Below are 14,346 nucleotides of genomic sequence, written 5' to 3'. Positions count from 1 at the left end.
TTCCCGAGTAATGTTCCATGCTCAACACGTCAGCAAAAGGGTCATGTAGCCCGGAATCGGAAAACCTCAGAAAACTAAGATTTTTCTTGATTCCGGGGTTAACGATTTTTTTTTTACCAAAAATACCCTCCGATAAGAAAAAACATGGAAAAAAGAGAAAAAATATTAAAAAAAGTTTAAAAATTTTTAAAATTTTTAAAAATAAATAATTTTTTAAAAAAATAAAAAAATATAAATTTTAAAAAAAAAATTAAATTTTAAATTTTTTTAAAAAAATTTTAAAATAAAAAATTTATAAAAATTAAATAAATAAAATAAAATTTAAAATTAAAAAAAGTACAAAAATTAAAAAAATATAAATATAAATAATATAAAAACATTTTAAAAAGTAAAAAAAACACATAAAAAAGTAAAAAAAAATACAAGAAAAAGAAAAGTAAAAAAAACATAAAAAAATAAATAATAATAATATGTATAGTTGATTTTGTAACTAAGGGTAATACGGTAAAATATTAAACTAAGGTATTCATTAAAATCTTCAAACAAACAAGTTTTTGTTGCATTACCTAAGTTGAACCAAACAACATTTGGTTATATTTTATTCCCCATAACCTTGGTCCAACGTTATACATGATAACTTGAACCAAACGCACCCTAAGGGTTTTCTCACATGTCAGTCCTCCTTCATATAGTCGGTCGGTAATAATTCCGGTCAGATTTATACATCTCAACATGTTCATCTCTTATATCTATAGAAGATAAAAATGTAAAACAACTCTCATTATAAACTCAGCCGGACTTCCAGATCTTAGTTTCTGACTTTAAAGGTAAGTTTTTAATCATCTAGGCGATCGGCTTAAAGTACCAATCGAATCTCCTGGGACTCAATTCTCCATTTCTTAGAGGCAAGTATCTCGGTATATGGCCGGTCGGTCATAGAATTGACTGGACCTAGAGGACTTAGTTTCATATTACTTTTAGAGCAGATCTCTAGCATCACCCAGTGCATAATCGAGCAACTTAAGGGAAAGGTGGTTATATAGTCGGTCTAAAAATTCTATCGAGATATACCTAGCAAACTACATGATGAAAATCATAACAACATATCAGAATAATAATTGTTTGTCAGAGAATATTCCTTTATTGTAATATGAGCATTCACTAGAACTTTCTTTGAAGGTGACTTTTTGCCTCCCATCAGTCGACATATTATGACAGTATATTCTTCAACCGTCTCATTAATGACGTCAGTTACAAAAGATGTATACATATGGGTAATGGAATATTCTTCGGACAGTGACAGTACATCTCCCAGGCTGCATGTCTTCCCTTACCCGACAATCTATGACATTCGATACTCTTTGTCATCTCATAATTACGAAGATTATGAGAGATGGTATATAAAGAGAGGTCCTCTTTATTGGCCAGATATGCATCTTACAACAATCTTACTTACGAGCACGCATATATTGTTCATCTCTAGTATACTGACTTAAGTATCGAAGAACTTATGCCAGGAACTCCTTCCTTGATCTTGGTGCAGATGTTTTTTGTTTGCCCTCTTTGATGTGTGCAGAAAAAAAAGAAGAAGGAGGAGGAAGATGAGGAGGAGGAGGAGGATGAGATCCTCTGTCTCGAAAATATCGTGTCCCCATGTCCCAGCGCCGATCGGACGAACTAAATCACATTTCAAGGATGCAGTGTACATCATGAAAATATCATAACCGTTCAATCGATGTTAGGACATCGAGACACGATATTTTCAGAACAGAAGATTTCATCTCAAGAGGAGAAGGAGGAGGAGCTCCTTTTTTTCCTCCAGTTCATTCTATTCTCAGTCAACCACACAACCCTTACCTAAGATGCTATTTCTTCAGTTTCAAGGCAAAATCAATTACCATCCTAAGTGCTTACCATATATACACGATTAAATTTGACTTTGACATAATTTCACTGAACATCTGCACTTGTTTTTCATGTGGTGGCAAAACTCTTTGTGCCATCTGACCGCACGACTGCCCGACCAAGGCAGCCATGCAACCCATCCATACGGTCCTGTGTTTGCCCGACCAAGTCGCCTAGCTAGGGAGGTCACATATGGTTAGGTCGAGCCAGGGTAGGCTGGGTAGCCGTTCAAGCCATGCGACAGGATGGCCGCGCGGCCAAATTTCATGGTGTAATGTATCCTTTAATCATTTTCGAAATTTAATGGGTGCAAATGGTAATTTATTTGGTGATAAATATTAGTGTTAGATTTAATTTACAAATTACTCTTATTAGTAAATTATCCATCCTGAGAAGACTTTTCGAAATCTAATCGGGTTCGTTAGTAAAATGCCTTACAAAGTTCTATCAATAGAACTACTTAATCAATGCTAAATTTCTAAGTAAGCATTTGTGTCCATTAAAAAGATCAGAGAATTATCTACAAATTTCTAAATATATGAGCTCGATCTAGACGTGGAATTAATTGAATTAAATGAATGATTCCTCTCGCATCAACATAATCCATTGGAAAATAAACAAAACGAAGCCTATCCCCACACGTTCATCGTCGTCGCCTAAATTATATTCCTACTTACCCATCACATACCTGAATTTCCAAGGAGTAACTAGATAAAACTCTATTGCGGGTAAAGAATGAGTAACTAAAGACAAGTGCAGCTACTTTTACAGGTACAACTTCCCCCGAACCCTTGGGGGCCGGTGGCGGTCTTATCAGAGGAAATCAACGAGAAACCGGCAATATCGATGTATCTCTTCTTCCTCGTGGCGGCGCAGATTCTTCTTCTGCAGTTCCCCACTGGAATTCCTCCTGCTATTTTTCTGTCCCATTCCGCGTGATGCGCCTCCGCTCCTGAAGATGCGATCTTGTCGGAGAAAGGCGAGCTTTCCATCGGCGCCGTCCGTTTAGCGGTGACGATGAAGCGGTCCCTGCGCTTGCCCTTCATCTTTCTGATCATTGTCGCCGTGCTCTCCGTCTTCAGTTTCCGGGCGGCGCTCGAGGACAGTCGGCGCCGCGAGCGGCCGCCCGAGGCCCCGCCGGCGGTCAACGCCTCTCTCGTTCTTCTGGCGACGGAGGAGGGCGGGGAGCTGGAAAAGGACGTGAACGATCTTCTCCACGGGATCTTCCCCTCCTCAGCCCGCCGCCGCCGCGACACCGAGGAACGCCTGCGGAGCTACTCGGAATGGCGGCGGGAGAGCCGCATCGAGGTGCGGCGGCGGACCTCGGCGCGGTTCGCCAAACGGCTTCGCGCGCCCAAGGACTACATGGCGCTCCCCGACTTCCGCCGCGCGCTCCGCGATTGGTTCCGGCGCCGCCGGTTCGATCCGGGGGTCATGTCCGACCTCCTCGATCTCGTCAAGAGCCCCATCGACCGCCACCGCGGCCTCTCGGACGGGAGCGGAAATGGGGGTCGGCGTTACGGCTCCTGCGCCGTGGTCGGAAACAGCGGGATTCTCCTCGAAAGCAACCACGGCGAGTTGATCGACGGCCACGAGTTCGTGATCCGCCTCAACAACGCCCGCGTCGTCGGTTACGGCCCGCGCGTCGGCACAAAGACCGACCTTTCCTTCGTCAACAGCAACATCCTCCACCTCTGCGCTCGGAGGCCGGGCTGCTACTGCCACCCTTACGGCGAGAGCGTCCCAATCGCGATGTACATCTGCCAGGCCGTCCACTTCCTCGACTACGCCGTCTGCAACTCCTCCCGCAAGGCGCCGCTCCTCATCACAGACTTGCGATTCGACATGCTCTGTTCTCGCATCGTCAAGTATTACTCCTTGAAGAGGTTCACGGAGACCACAGGGACGCCGGCGGCGGAGTGGGCGAAGGCCCACAACGAGAAGATGTTCCACTACTCGTCGGGCATGCAGGCGGTGATGCTCGCACTGGGGATCTACGATCGGGTCAGCGTTTTCGGGTTCGGGAAGTCGCCGGCGGCGAAGCACCACTACCATACCAACCAGAAGGCGGAGCTGGACCTGCACGATTACGCGGCGGAGTATGCCCTGTACCGTGATCTGGTCGAGCAGCCGCAGGCAATCCCATTCCTCACAGACTCGGGATTTAAGCTTCCTCCTGTGGTATTCTACCAATGAACTACATTGAGATGCTAAAGTTGGGTCTCTCATTCATCACACTTTCAGGTAAATACTTGCTAAAGAACATGAAGAAGATAGTTTTAGCACAATTATTTGTCTCTGTGGTTACAGGAAAACAATTGAAATGCAGTGTAAGATTTTGGAATTTGCTTGGCTCACTTGATCTTTGATGGCACATGGTCCTTGCTGTCTAACAATGCTCCAACCTGTTATTGCTCTTGCGTGGGGTTTGGGTTGGATTGTTCTTCAGCTAAAATTCTTAGTTTTCCATAATGATCAATTGTTTTCCAATTCTACATAACTACTGCGACAGTTGACGAGCAATTTCCAAAATAGTTGGAACCTTTGGTTGACGTACAATAGTTGAAACATTAAAAGAGTACCAAAATAATATTGAAGATCGAAGCATCAACGCGGCTCAAGATTCTCAAGCTGGCTTGCGACAATCACAATGTTGTTAGATTCTTCATAATAGTTACTCAAAGATGTATGTTAGTCCAACGATTGAATATCCAATCACACGCATTCTCGAGCAGCGGAGCTGCTCTTTCTCCTCTAGGGAGAACTGGATGCCGTCATCTTAATGACCCTTAATGATTTGAGTAATATTAACGTCATCTTAACAACCTCTCTTCATAGTTTCTAAAAAGGGATAAATTAGCCCCCATGGGCGGGATCAATTGGTTATGACATGGATTCTTGCAGCATGAGTCGAGAGGTCGAGGGTCTGCGGCAGCAAATGCGATAACATCAATATCTGTCCGTGCTAAACACCTGAGACCACCATGTCATAGCTGGGCCCGTATTCACCGTGATTTACTCCCTCTCATACTTGTGGGGCCGGGTTGAGGGGGCCGCTGGGTTGACGGTTCCAACCTTTGCAGCATAAAAAGGGATAAATTATCCATATCCGTGGGGCCGTTAAGATAACGGATCTACCTTTTTAAAAAGGAATAAATTATAAAGGGTATTTGTCCTAGTGAAGTAACTCTTAGTACGAGAAATGCCAAACATTCAGTGAGACATTTTATAGTACGAGAAATGCCAAACATTTAGTGAGACATTTTATATCTATTGAGAATTAATTTTAAGAATGGTTAAAGTAATCATATATATAAATACTAACAATACCAAGTAATATTGTAGTAAAAATGATTATATTTGATCTTGTCCTGAAGTTGAGGAGATGATAGCCGGGAAATAACGTTGAGGTGACTCTTCGTTTTTACTAATGCTCCTATACTCCTGCAATCATAAGTCGTTAGTGCCAAACCGGGAGGGGGTTCTCGGCAACGGCCCTCCGACGCCCAAATCACACACCGACAAGTAAAAATAGGAGCAAGAAGAAAGTGATGAATAGTAGCTTCAAAAGATGTATTCTGCGTACCTTCGCGAAGGGCGATCTTCCTTCTTATATAGAGCTTTGACGGGTAGATTGCACGCTTCCCGAGTGGACATACTTCCCCAAGCTTTCCCCAAAAGCTAGCATCGAGAAGGTGTCCCTGACATCTTACCATAACGGGGCGAGCATATCTCTGCGGAAGCTTCTCTCGTATGATTCTCTGTCTTGCCGTTCGATTTTCTGTCCATTTGCACCGATTGTCGGCGGCACTAACTCCCAAAAGGATTTAGGCACGTGTCCCCCCTGTCCTGTTTGTCGGCTACTAGTCTGACTGGGCTCCTCTCGATTGGTTTGATCGGCCGATTCTTCAATCTCATATGCCTGTGCTGTGGCTTATCGACTAGAGTATCCTCTGCCTTTGTGCGCTGCAAGCTAGGTCATCTCTCGCCGAACTCTTCCGATCGATTGGGGATGAATAGCTTTCCGATCGGCTGCACTTAGTTGACCCCCACTAACCTTGACGTCTACCGAAATCCTGAACTTCCTCGGAGGTGAATCCTCCTAAGTCATCCCTGAGTCATCATCGGATCAATATTCATCCAGATATCTTTTATAATCCGTTTTTATAAAGAGAGTTAAATTACGATATCAATTTATAACGGAATAATATTAAATTTTACTCATGCGGTTCAATAAAATGCCGAATAAAGTTTAATGAACAAGCTTAATAGCAAATTTGAACTTTTGTCTTCTACCTAAAATTAAGATACTGAGCATTTGTACTCTCAAGCAAATCGCCAGGCTTTCATTTTGCCAAACCACCAAATTTGATCATCTAACATCGCTGATCATCAGCTGTTAATCAGCTCTCGCTGATGAAGCATCCGAATTAACAACACGAGTAAATTAACATGATGCAGAGAATTGAGAAGGTCAACTACTTGCAATCTGAACTGATTTCTGGAGGGCCTGGAGGAGGCTCCTCATAATTCTCGGCTCCCCCGGCGGCGTTTGATCCTTCATTGGTCCATTCCTCGTGGCACGGAACAGCGGGCCGGAGTTGCCGGTGGCCGGAAAAACCAGGCAGTCTATGTAGGCAAACACTTCGGTCTTCCCGTTATCAATCTCTATAAATCCCAATCTCGCGCCGCCTTCTACCTTGTCCACCTACTTCCACGGCAAAACCAATCATCTTGCAAGTTACAGAAAGATCGATTTTCTCATCACTGCCATTAATTTAAAAGATCACGGACCTTGAGAGGAACAGGAAGCGGCAAATTGGCACCTTGGCACAAACTGTTTGCCCACTGTATGTTGTAATTAATACACCATTTCATAGATTCGGTTGTACGTACGTACATTAGTTAATTGCAATGCGTACTTAGCTTGTTTACTTACTTGGAAGAGGAGGGTCTCGAACAGCGGGATGTCGGTATTGGCAGGCAGCTTCATTGTCGCCAGAGAGACGCCGTCGTCATCCTCGACGCCGGCTTGTACTTTGCTATCTTTCCCCAACGAGGCACGAAGCGGCGCGACGGCTGATTCCAGCACCTTGCTCCGGGGCTTCGGGGAGGTGACGCCGGCGAGAGGCAGAGCGGCGCTGGCGGCGGCAGAAATGATCAGTCGTGGTGGCGAGGAGTTCAGTTGGTTGGCGAAGCGGATCAGCAGCTTCCCTGCCGCGGCTGCCATGGCTTGGTGGCTGGGGATTGAGTGGTTGGGTCGTGCTGGTTCTCTCGTACAAGGGCCGCTTGGTGTTTTGGATAGGTTGGTTTCTAGGCAAAGCGTTGAGCCACGTAGCGTGAAATTTAGAAATTTGGAAACAGCTTATCTAACAAAATTTAGAAATTATACTACCGGACAATGATACACTAACTAGATGTCTCTCAATTTCTCTAACTTCTTACATTCAAATTATAATTTTGACAAATTAATAGATAATTTTTTTTAATAAATAGTTATCTAATAAGATTAAATTGATGGGCCATCAGTTATTAATATTTTTCGATTTACTTTAATTGTTAATGAAAAATTTCTGTAGATTGAACGATCGATCTAGAATTAATCAATGTAAGTAGGTGTCAACTAATTTTTTTTATAAAAATTATAATTTCAAAAAAACATATATTACCACACTTATAAAATAAAAAAATATTAGTGGTCCTCAAATGTATTATTGAATATTATTATCTCCTACCATATGCATTAAATAAATAATACATTTGACTTTCAATATATTCAGATTACAATAGTTACAACGGTTATAATTTTATAACTGCTATAATATATTTATCTTGTTCAACAATATTTAAGTTATAATAACTCTGAAATAACATTCATGTTATAGCAGCTACGAACTTTAACTACTATAACTACCATAATAATTATCGTAATCACTATAATTCTGATTTATTGTATTTATAAGATTGATTAATGGAACTAAGTGATAGAAAATAATAATATAGAAACAATATACTGAAAGGTACAAAGGAGATGTTTTTTATTTTTTTTCCCTATAGTTTTGTAAGTGTAAATACCCCGGATAAATTTTAATGTGATCAACTAGGTTAATTAAGTTATGTCCTATTATACCTGATCCTTGTGTCTAAGTATGCAGAACTTAGAAACACAAAAAGTTGAGCGAAAGACTCAGCTAGCGATAAGGATGATATGGGAAGTGAGTCGACGGGCTCAGTGCATCTGAAAGACAAGGTGCTGCGAAAGAGTATACCGGCGAAAGAGAAGGATGCGCGCGACGCTTATGAGGGACGAGAAGTCGGAGCGGAAGACTGCTCGAGGAGACATGCCAGAGTTATGTTTGGATGAGCTCAACTCTGGATGATTGAAGAATCACCCAAGCGATCGGAGTCAAAGCCTGACAAAGTCAACTATGAGTTGGCATTGTCCAAGTGCCTAGACCAAGTCTATGCGCCCGGAGAGGGTCAGGGTGCACTTGGTGTTGAATAGATGCCTCGTCATAATGGATCACTTTCAGGTCTAGGTAAACAGTGATTCGGGCACTTGGACCGGTCCGTGCGTTTGAGAGTGCATAAACGACTTATCACTTAGCTGTTGTAAAGTAGATTGAGGCAACTAATTGGGGTGTCAAGACCTCGTCCGAGTGCCCAAAATGCGCCATGTCAATAAACAATCACTTCGACCAATGAAGTTATAAAAAGAGGCTTGAGGCTCAAGATTCAACACAACACTTGAATTCAAGCTTCCAAATTCTATTTAATTCTTTTATAGTCTTTCTCTATACTTAATTGGTGTAAGAGGCTACTCCTCCAGAAGTATATTTTTAGTGGAACTTTCAAAATCTTGGATTAGCAATCTTCTGATTACAAACCAAGTAAATCAGTCTTGTCTCTTACTATTCTTTTTATGTCTATTCTGATTAACTTTTGTTCAACTAACGTGTATTGTCTTTGCTAAAATAGAAAACAAAAGAAAGTGTTGACTTCTTAACAGGGCAATTCACCCCTTTCTTGCTGGTCACTCAGGACCAATAAGTGATATTAGAGTGAGGACGCTTTAAAAGGACTAACCGTCGACTAAAGCAACAAGAAATGGTCAGAACTAGCATCTATCCACCAGTGTTCGAGGGGGAGTTTGCTTTTTAGAAGAAATGCATGGAGATCTTTTTCAAAACTGACTTCGGTATGTTATTAACAATTAAATCTGATTTTGAAGTGCCTAAAAGTAAAGATGAAAAAGAACTTGAAAAACATTATTGGACTAACAAGCAAATGAAAGAATTTATATTAAATGGTAAGGCCGAGTTCCATCTTCTGAGTGTGCTACCTGCTCAACAACTCGGAGGAATCGATGCTTACAAATGTGTAAAAGAACTTTGAAAAAAGTTCTTGGAACTTCACGAAGAACCAAGGAAAGAAGAATCCGACTCTTTGATGGACATCACTTCGTCATCCAACTCTTCGATGGATATCACCTTGTCATCAGAGGAATTCGAGACCAAAGAGATCACCGACACAGTTCTAATGCCACTTCGAAAGAGAATATTGATGAAGGGAGAGTGTCCACTGACGAATACTATATGATAAGTCAGGTATGTAAGCTTCCTCCAGATCAACTGTATGAGTGTATTAAAATGCTAAGTAAATCTTTGTGTAAAACTAGATCTAAATATATAAAATATGATCATAATTTTAAAATTTTTCAATGGCTAAATTGATATTTTAAATTTTATAAGGGTTAAATTAGAAAAATTTCTAGAAATTATATATCATAAAAACTTATGATAAATTCAGTAGATAAAAACTTATTTTGATTCCTAAAACAGGTTTAACTTGAATAAAATTAAATTTTTTTATGCGTGTTTTAGTTTTAATTTGCCTTTATATTGCTTAAAATGGTTTTCTAGTTAAATTTATCAAATAAATTATTTTGTATCCCATCTATTTCAAATTAATTATATTTTAATTTTTTTTTATGAATAAGAAATTTGTTACTTATTAGTGGAAAAACTTTCAGATTTTTTTTTACTATTAAATAATTTTTTATAAATTTCTTAATGAAAATCATATTTAAAATAATTTATGAGTTATTTTTGTAATTTTTTTTTATATAATAAAATATTATGTTCTCTATTAAAATAAAATTGTTCAATATTTTGTGATCGATTTATTATTTTTTTTTATCAAAAATAATATTCTTAAAATTTAAAATTATCTAAACATTATCTTTAAAAATTTAAATTATTTTTAGATAAGCATGAAATTTTATATACTAAAAAAATTATCACGATTTTTAGATATGATTCTATTTTTAACTATTTAATTTTAAAAATTAATATTTCTGATTAAATAATTGGTACCAGTCAAGATTAATATCCTATTGTGGTAATTTTTTTTTATTTTGATCTCTCTATTTCTGTTGGCCATCACCCATCAGAATTTTTAATACTATTCAAAATTAAAAAATAATTTTAAAATTATTTTTGACTAATGTAGTCTTTAATTATTAGAAATTCCGATATTGAAAAATAATTTTTAAAATTTTTTCTCAAATTTGGATATTGTTTAATCAAACTTAGAAATTTTTTTATATTTTTTTTTCAAAAATTAACTACTATTTTTTTATATTATCAAATGGAAAGAAAAATTTAAGAGCTATGGGATATCTTACTTAATTTGAAATATCTTACTTGTAGTAATTGCCAAATTATTATATTATTGTAATAATTGTCGAATTATTGTATTATTACAATAATTACTTTTTTTATTATTTAATTTTAACTTGGAGTTGATGCACATTAAAAAAAAGGGAGATTGTAAGTACACCGGGGAAATTTTGATATGATCATCCAGGTTAAATTATGTTATGTTATATTTGATCCTTGTTTGTAAGTGTGTAGGAATTTAGGAATACAAGAAGTCGAGCCAAAGACGCAGCTAACTAGAAGGATGGTACGAGAAGCGAGTCGATGGATTCGAAGGATGAGGCGTTGCAAAAGAGTACATTGGCGGACGAAAATGACGCGCGCAATGCTTCCAAGAAACGAGAAGCTAGAGCGGAGGACTGCCCAAGGAGACAAGGTCGCAGTTAGGTTCGGATGAGCTCAACTTTGTACGGCCGAAAAATCACCCAAGTGATTAGAGTCAAAGCTGGCCAAAGTCAACTCTGAGTTGACCTTGTCCAAGCGTCGGACCAAGTCCAGACGCTCAGACTCCGAGCGCCCGAAGAGGGTCAAGGTGCCCGAACTGCCTTGGTGTCGACCAGGCGCCTCGTCGCGGCAGATCACTTTCGGGTCCACGTCAACAGCGATCTGGGCTCCTGGATGGGTCTATGTGCCCGGGAGTAGATAAACGACTTATCACTTAGTTGTTGCGAAGCGGATTGAGCCAACTAGTTGGGGGCACCTGGACCTGATCTGAGCGCTCGGAATACGCCACATCATCAAAAGGTCATTTCGACTGGTGAAGCTATAAAAGGAGGCTTGCGGCTCAAGATTCAACACAACATTTGAATTTGAACTTCCAAATACTTTTATAGTCTTTCTTTGAACTTAGTTGCTATAAGAGACTATTCCGCTAAAAAAGGAGATTCTCAATGGAATTTTTAGTCTCGAACTAGTAATCTTTTAATTGTAAATCAAATAAATTGATTTTATCTTTTACTATTCTTTTTATATTTATTCTTATTAACTTTTGTTCAGTGTTGTCTTTGCTAAAACGAGAAAGTAAAAAGAAAGTATTGACTTTCTTATTAGGACAATTTATCTCCCTTTTTTTCAGTCATCCGGAATCAACAAGTGTAAGTTTTTCATAAGAGATTTAGATGTCCTTAAAATGTAGTATAGATGATGGACACATAATATCTCTGACTATGTACATATATTTATCTCCCTCTATATCTATGAGACCGATATTAGAAGGGTCATTATTTCCCTCTATATTCATGAGACTGGTACGAGATGGACCGCTAAAATAGCAGATTTACACACTTTTTTTTTTTTTGTTTTCTTCATAAGAGATTTTGACATAAGCTGGCCAAACATGCTCTTACGCGCAGGGCCCTGTCCTACCAATGGTTCTATGGTCTGGGCCAAGGCATGATGTGATCAGCAAGACAGCAAGTGATGCTGGCTCACCTAATTGCTTCTTCTTCGGACAATCTTTTCCCGTGAATGTGAAGCAACATAGGAATTGAAGACAGAAAGACAGATAGACTGATAGAGCTAGAGCGAGCAGCAGGGCGAGGGAGATGCTGTGGTGAGCCAGCAGTGAACAATAGGAATTAATATTGTGGATCAATAGTCAATAGTTAGGCTCTGATACCAGTTAGATTCACTCGATGAATCGCACGCGATCCTTCTCAGAGTGCAACACGTACCTTCACTGTTCGGCTACAAATTAAGAAGCTCGCGTAATCTCTACCAATTGCCAATTGTTATTAGTTTTGTAAATTGTGCAGATAAACCATGGGCTAATCTTAGGACATCTTCAATGCAAACTTTTTAAAAGGTTTGTAAAAATAAAAAAAACTCAACAAAAAAATTCTAATGAGTGGAGAGATAAGATTTAAGGTTTTTATTTTAAGAGTAGGTTTGAAATATCAAACCTGTTTTTTTTCTCTTGGGGATGGAGCTACCAATTATTGAGAAATAATAGTGCATGTTGACTTCTTTTTAAATAATTAAAAAATATTTTTTAAATTATAAATTAAATATTAAATAAAGATGAGAAATTATAAATTAAATTAAAAATTATAAGTTCATTAATTTATTAATTAAAAATTACAAATAAATTAAATTAAAGATGAGAATTAAATAAATTATTAAGTAAAAATTATATAGAGATATTAAATGAAAAAAATAATAAATAAAGATGTGTGATTTTTAATGTAGGATCCATAAAAAAGTTGCATGAAGATTTTTTGATTATGTAGAGAATAGTAGGTTTTTTTCCAATTGATGTGGCGTTGATGTGACATATTAAAAATTAAAAAAAAATTTATAGAGAGATTTAATAATTAGAGATGCCCTTAACACAAAGCTCCACAAGAACCCTATTTCAACACAGAAATGGGAACACAACATTCTTGAACCTGGGTAAAGAACAACATGAAAGGATATAAAGTTATTATTAAATGGGTTGCGTCCACCATGCATTTATTTATTTTAATAATTTAAATGTTCAGATTTCTTAAAATTAATCTTAATAATAGACTATCTTTTTTTATTCATCTATCAAGTAAATAGATTAATATTAAATTTTGATTATCTTATTATTCTTTTAGGCTCCGTTGAGTAGGTGAGATAGGATAATTAATATCCTATATTTTTCTGCTTTGTTAGATGAAATAGGAATCATAAAGTAAGTGATAATTGATGTGATAAACAATCATCGACTCCCCCATAATATAATAAATTGAGTTCGGATGATAACTTTTCTTATCCTATCTACTGTCCTATTTAGGGTTCTACTATTGCCTTACATGACACTTGAAGCATCTGATTTGATTTTTCATAGTTTCAATATGCCATGAAACTTATGGATGGCAAAAATTAATGTAGCCAACCCAAAAACTACAAAGAGTTTAATTTAATTACAAATTTTAGCACATAATTTTTATGATACTTGTTCCAATCAAATATCATGGATTGTCAAGTCACCGGTCAATGAACGGGCTAATATACACGTTTTACGAAGATCATTAATAAGGAGGATGAAGGGGACCTGACTGACACTCCAAAAGAGGCTTAGACAAGCGCCGGAGATTCTCGACAGACTACTCTGATGTTCAAGTTAGGGTTTACTTGAGGTCACATGCTGAATGAAGAAGATGGAGAAGAAATGTAGAACCTAATGGAGTCGAAGGGAGAGTTCAAAATCTGAAATATTTTGCACTTACATTCTTTAGGATTTATATAACTGTTCAAAGAGTATCTCCATGTCAGAACCAATTATAGGACTAGATCCGATAGTCATTAGCTGTCTCTCCATCCATTAAGCGCTACGTGTTCAAAGGAGGGCATCTAAGAGACTAGATATGATAACCATGTAACCACTTCTCCATTCACCTATATAATGCCATGTGTTCTGAAATATTTATCATCGTTGTTTGCATCTTCTAAAAAAATGATCTCATCGGTGAGGGTTTAATATGGGTCTGATCTGAGGATCGATAAGGAAATGACGTTGACATGAAGTGACCTTGAGAATAGATGAAGTCAAAGATTAGGGTTGAGATCTAGATGATGTAGGGATATGAGACTGAGGCTTGGATGATGCCGGGAGACGGGAGTTGAAACTGAGGCCTGGATGATGCCAGGAGTTGAGATTGAGGCTTGGATGATGTCGAGAGTTGAGATTGAGGCATGGATGATGTTGGAATCTGAGATTGAGGCACGGATGATGCTAGGATCTAAGAACGAGGCC

At 38.4% G+C, this 14,346-nt stretch overlaps 2 protein-coding genes across 2 annotated transcripts; one reads left to right on the top strand and one right to left on the bottom strand.

Annotated features, from left to right (window-relative positions):
- Nucleotides 1-2,718: 2,718 nt before the first annotated feature.
- On the top strand, nt 2,719-4,262 carry LOC121984146 (sialyltransferase-like protein 1). Its single transcript, XM_042536953.1, has one exon. The coding sequence runs from the start codon at nt 2,923-2,925 to the stop codon at nt 4,099-4,101; it is 1,179 nt and encodes a 392-aa protein (XP_042392887.1). The 5' UTR covers nt 2,719-2,922; the 3' UTR covers nt 4,102-4,262.
- A 1,960-nt stretch (nt 4,263-6,222) lies between these two features.
- LOC121987258 lies at nt 6,223-7,202 on the bottom strand. Its single transcript, XM_042541140.1, has 3 exons — nt 6,845-7,202; nt 6,700-6,753; nt 6,223-6,613 (listed from the first exon to the last, which is right to left on the bottom strand). The coding sequence occupies exons 1-3, from the start codon at nt 7,133-7,135 to the stop codon at nt 6,380-6,382; spliced, it is 579 nt and encodes a 192-aa protein (XP_042397074.1). The 5' UTR covers nt 7,136-7,202; the 3' UTR covers nt 6,223-6,379.
- Between the last annotated feature and the right edge of the window lie 7,144 nt (nt 7,203-14,346).

The sequence above is a fragment of the Zingiber officinale genome, chromosome 5B (genome assembly GCF_018446385.1).
Source record: "Zingiber officinale cultivar Zhangliang chromosome 5B, Zo_v1.1, whole genome shotgun sequence".
Lineage (NCBI taxonomy): Eukaryota > Viridiplantae > Streptophyta > Magnoliopsida > Zingiberales > Zingiberaceae > Zingiber > Zingiber officinale.
Note: the sequence above shows the minus strand (reverse complement) of the source record. Positions and strands in the feature narration are given on the sequence as shown.

What these genes read in the sequence shown, in the direction of transcription:
- LOC121984146 (XM_042536953.1), top strand. Translation starts at nt 2,923, where the DNA reads ATGAAGCGGTCCCTGCGCTTGCCCTTCATCTTTCTGATCATTGTCGCC.
- LOC121987258 (XM_042541140.1), bottom strand. Translation starts at nt 7,135, where the DNA reads ATGGCAGCCGCGGCAGGGAAGCTGCTGATCCGCTTCGCCAACCAACTG. An exon ending in TCGAGACCCTCCTCTTCCAA is followed by an intron (nt 6,754 to 6,844) that starts GTAAGTAAACAA and finishes TACAACATACAG; the next exon opens with TGGGCAAACAGTTTGTGCCA. An exon ending in CGCTTCCTGTTCCTCTCAAG is followed by an intron (nt 6,614 to 6,699) that starts GTCCGTGATCTT and finishes CCGTGGAAGTAG; the next exon opens with GTGGACAAGGTAGAAGGCGG.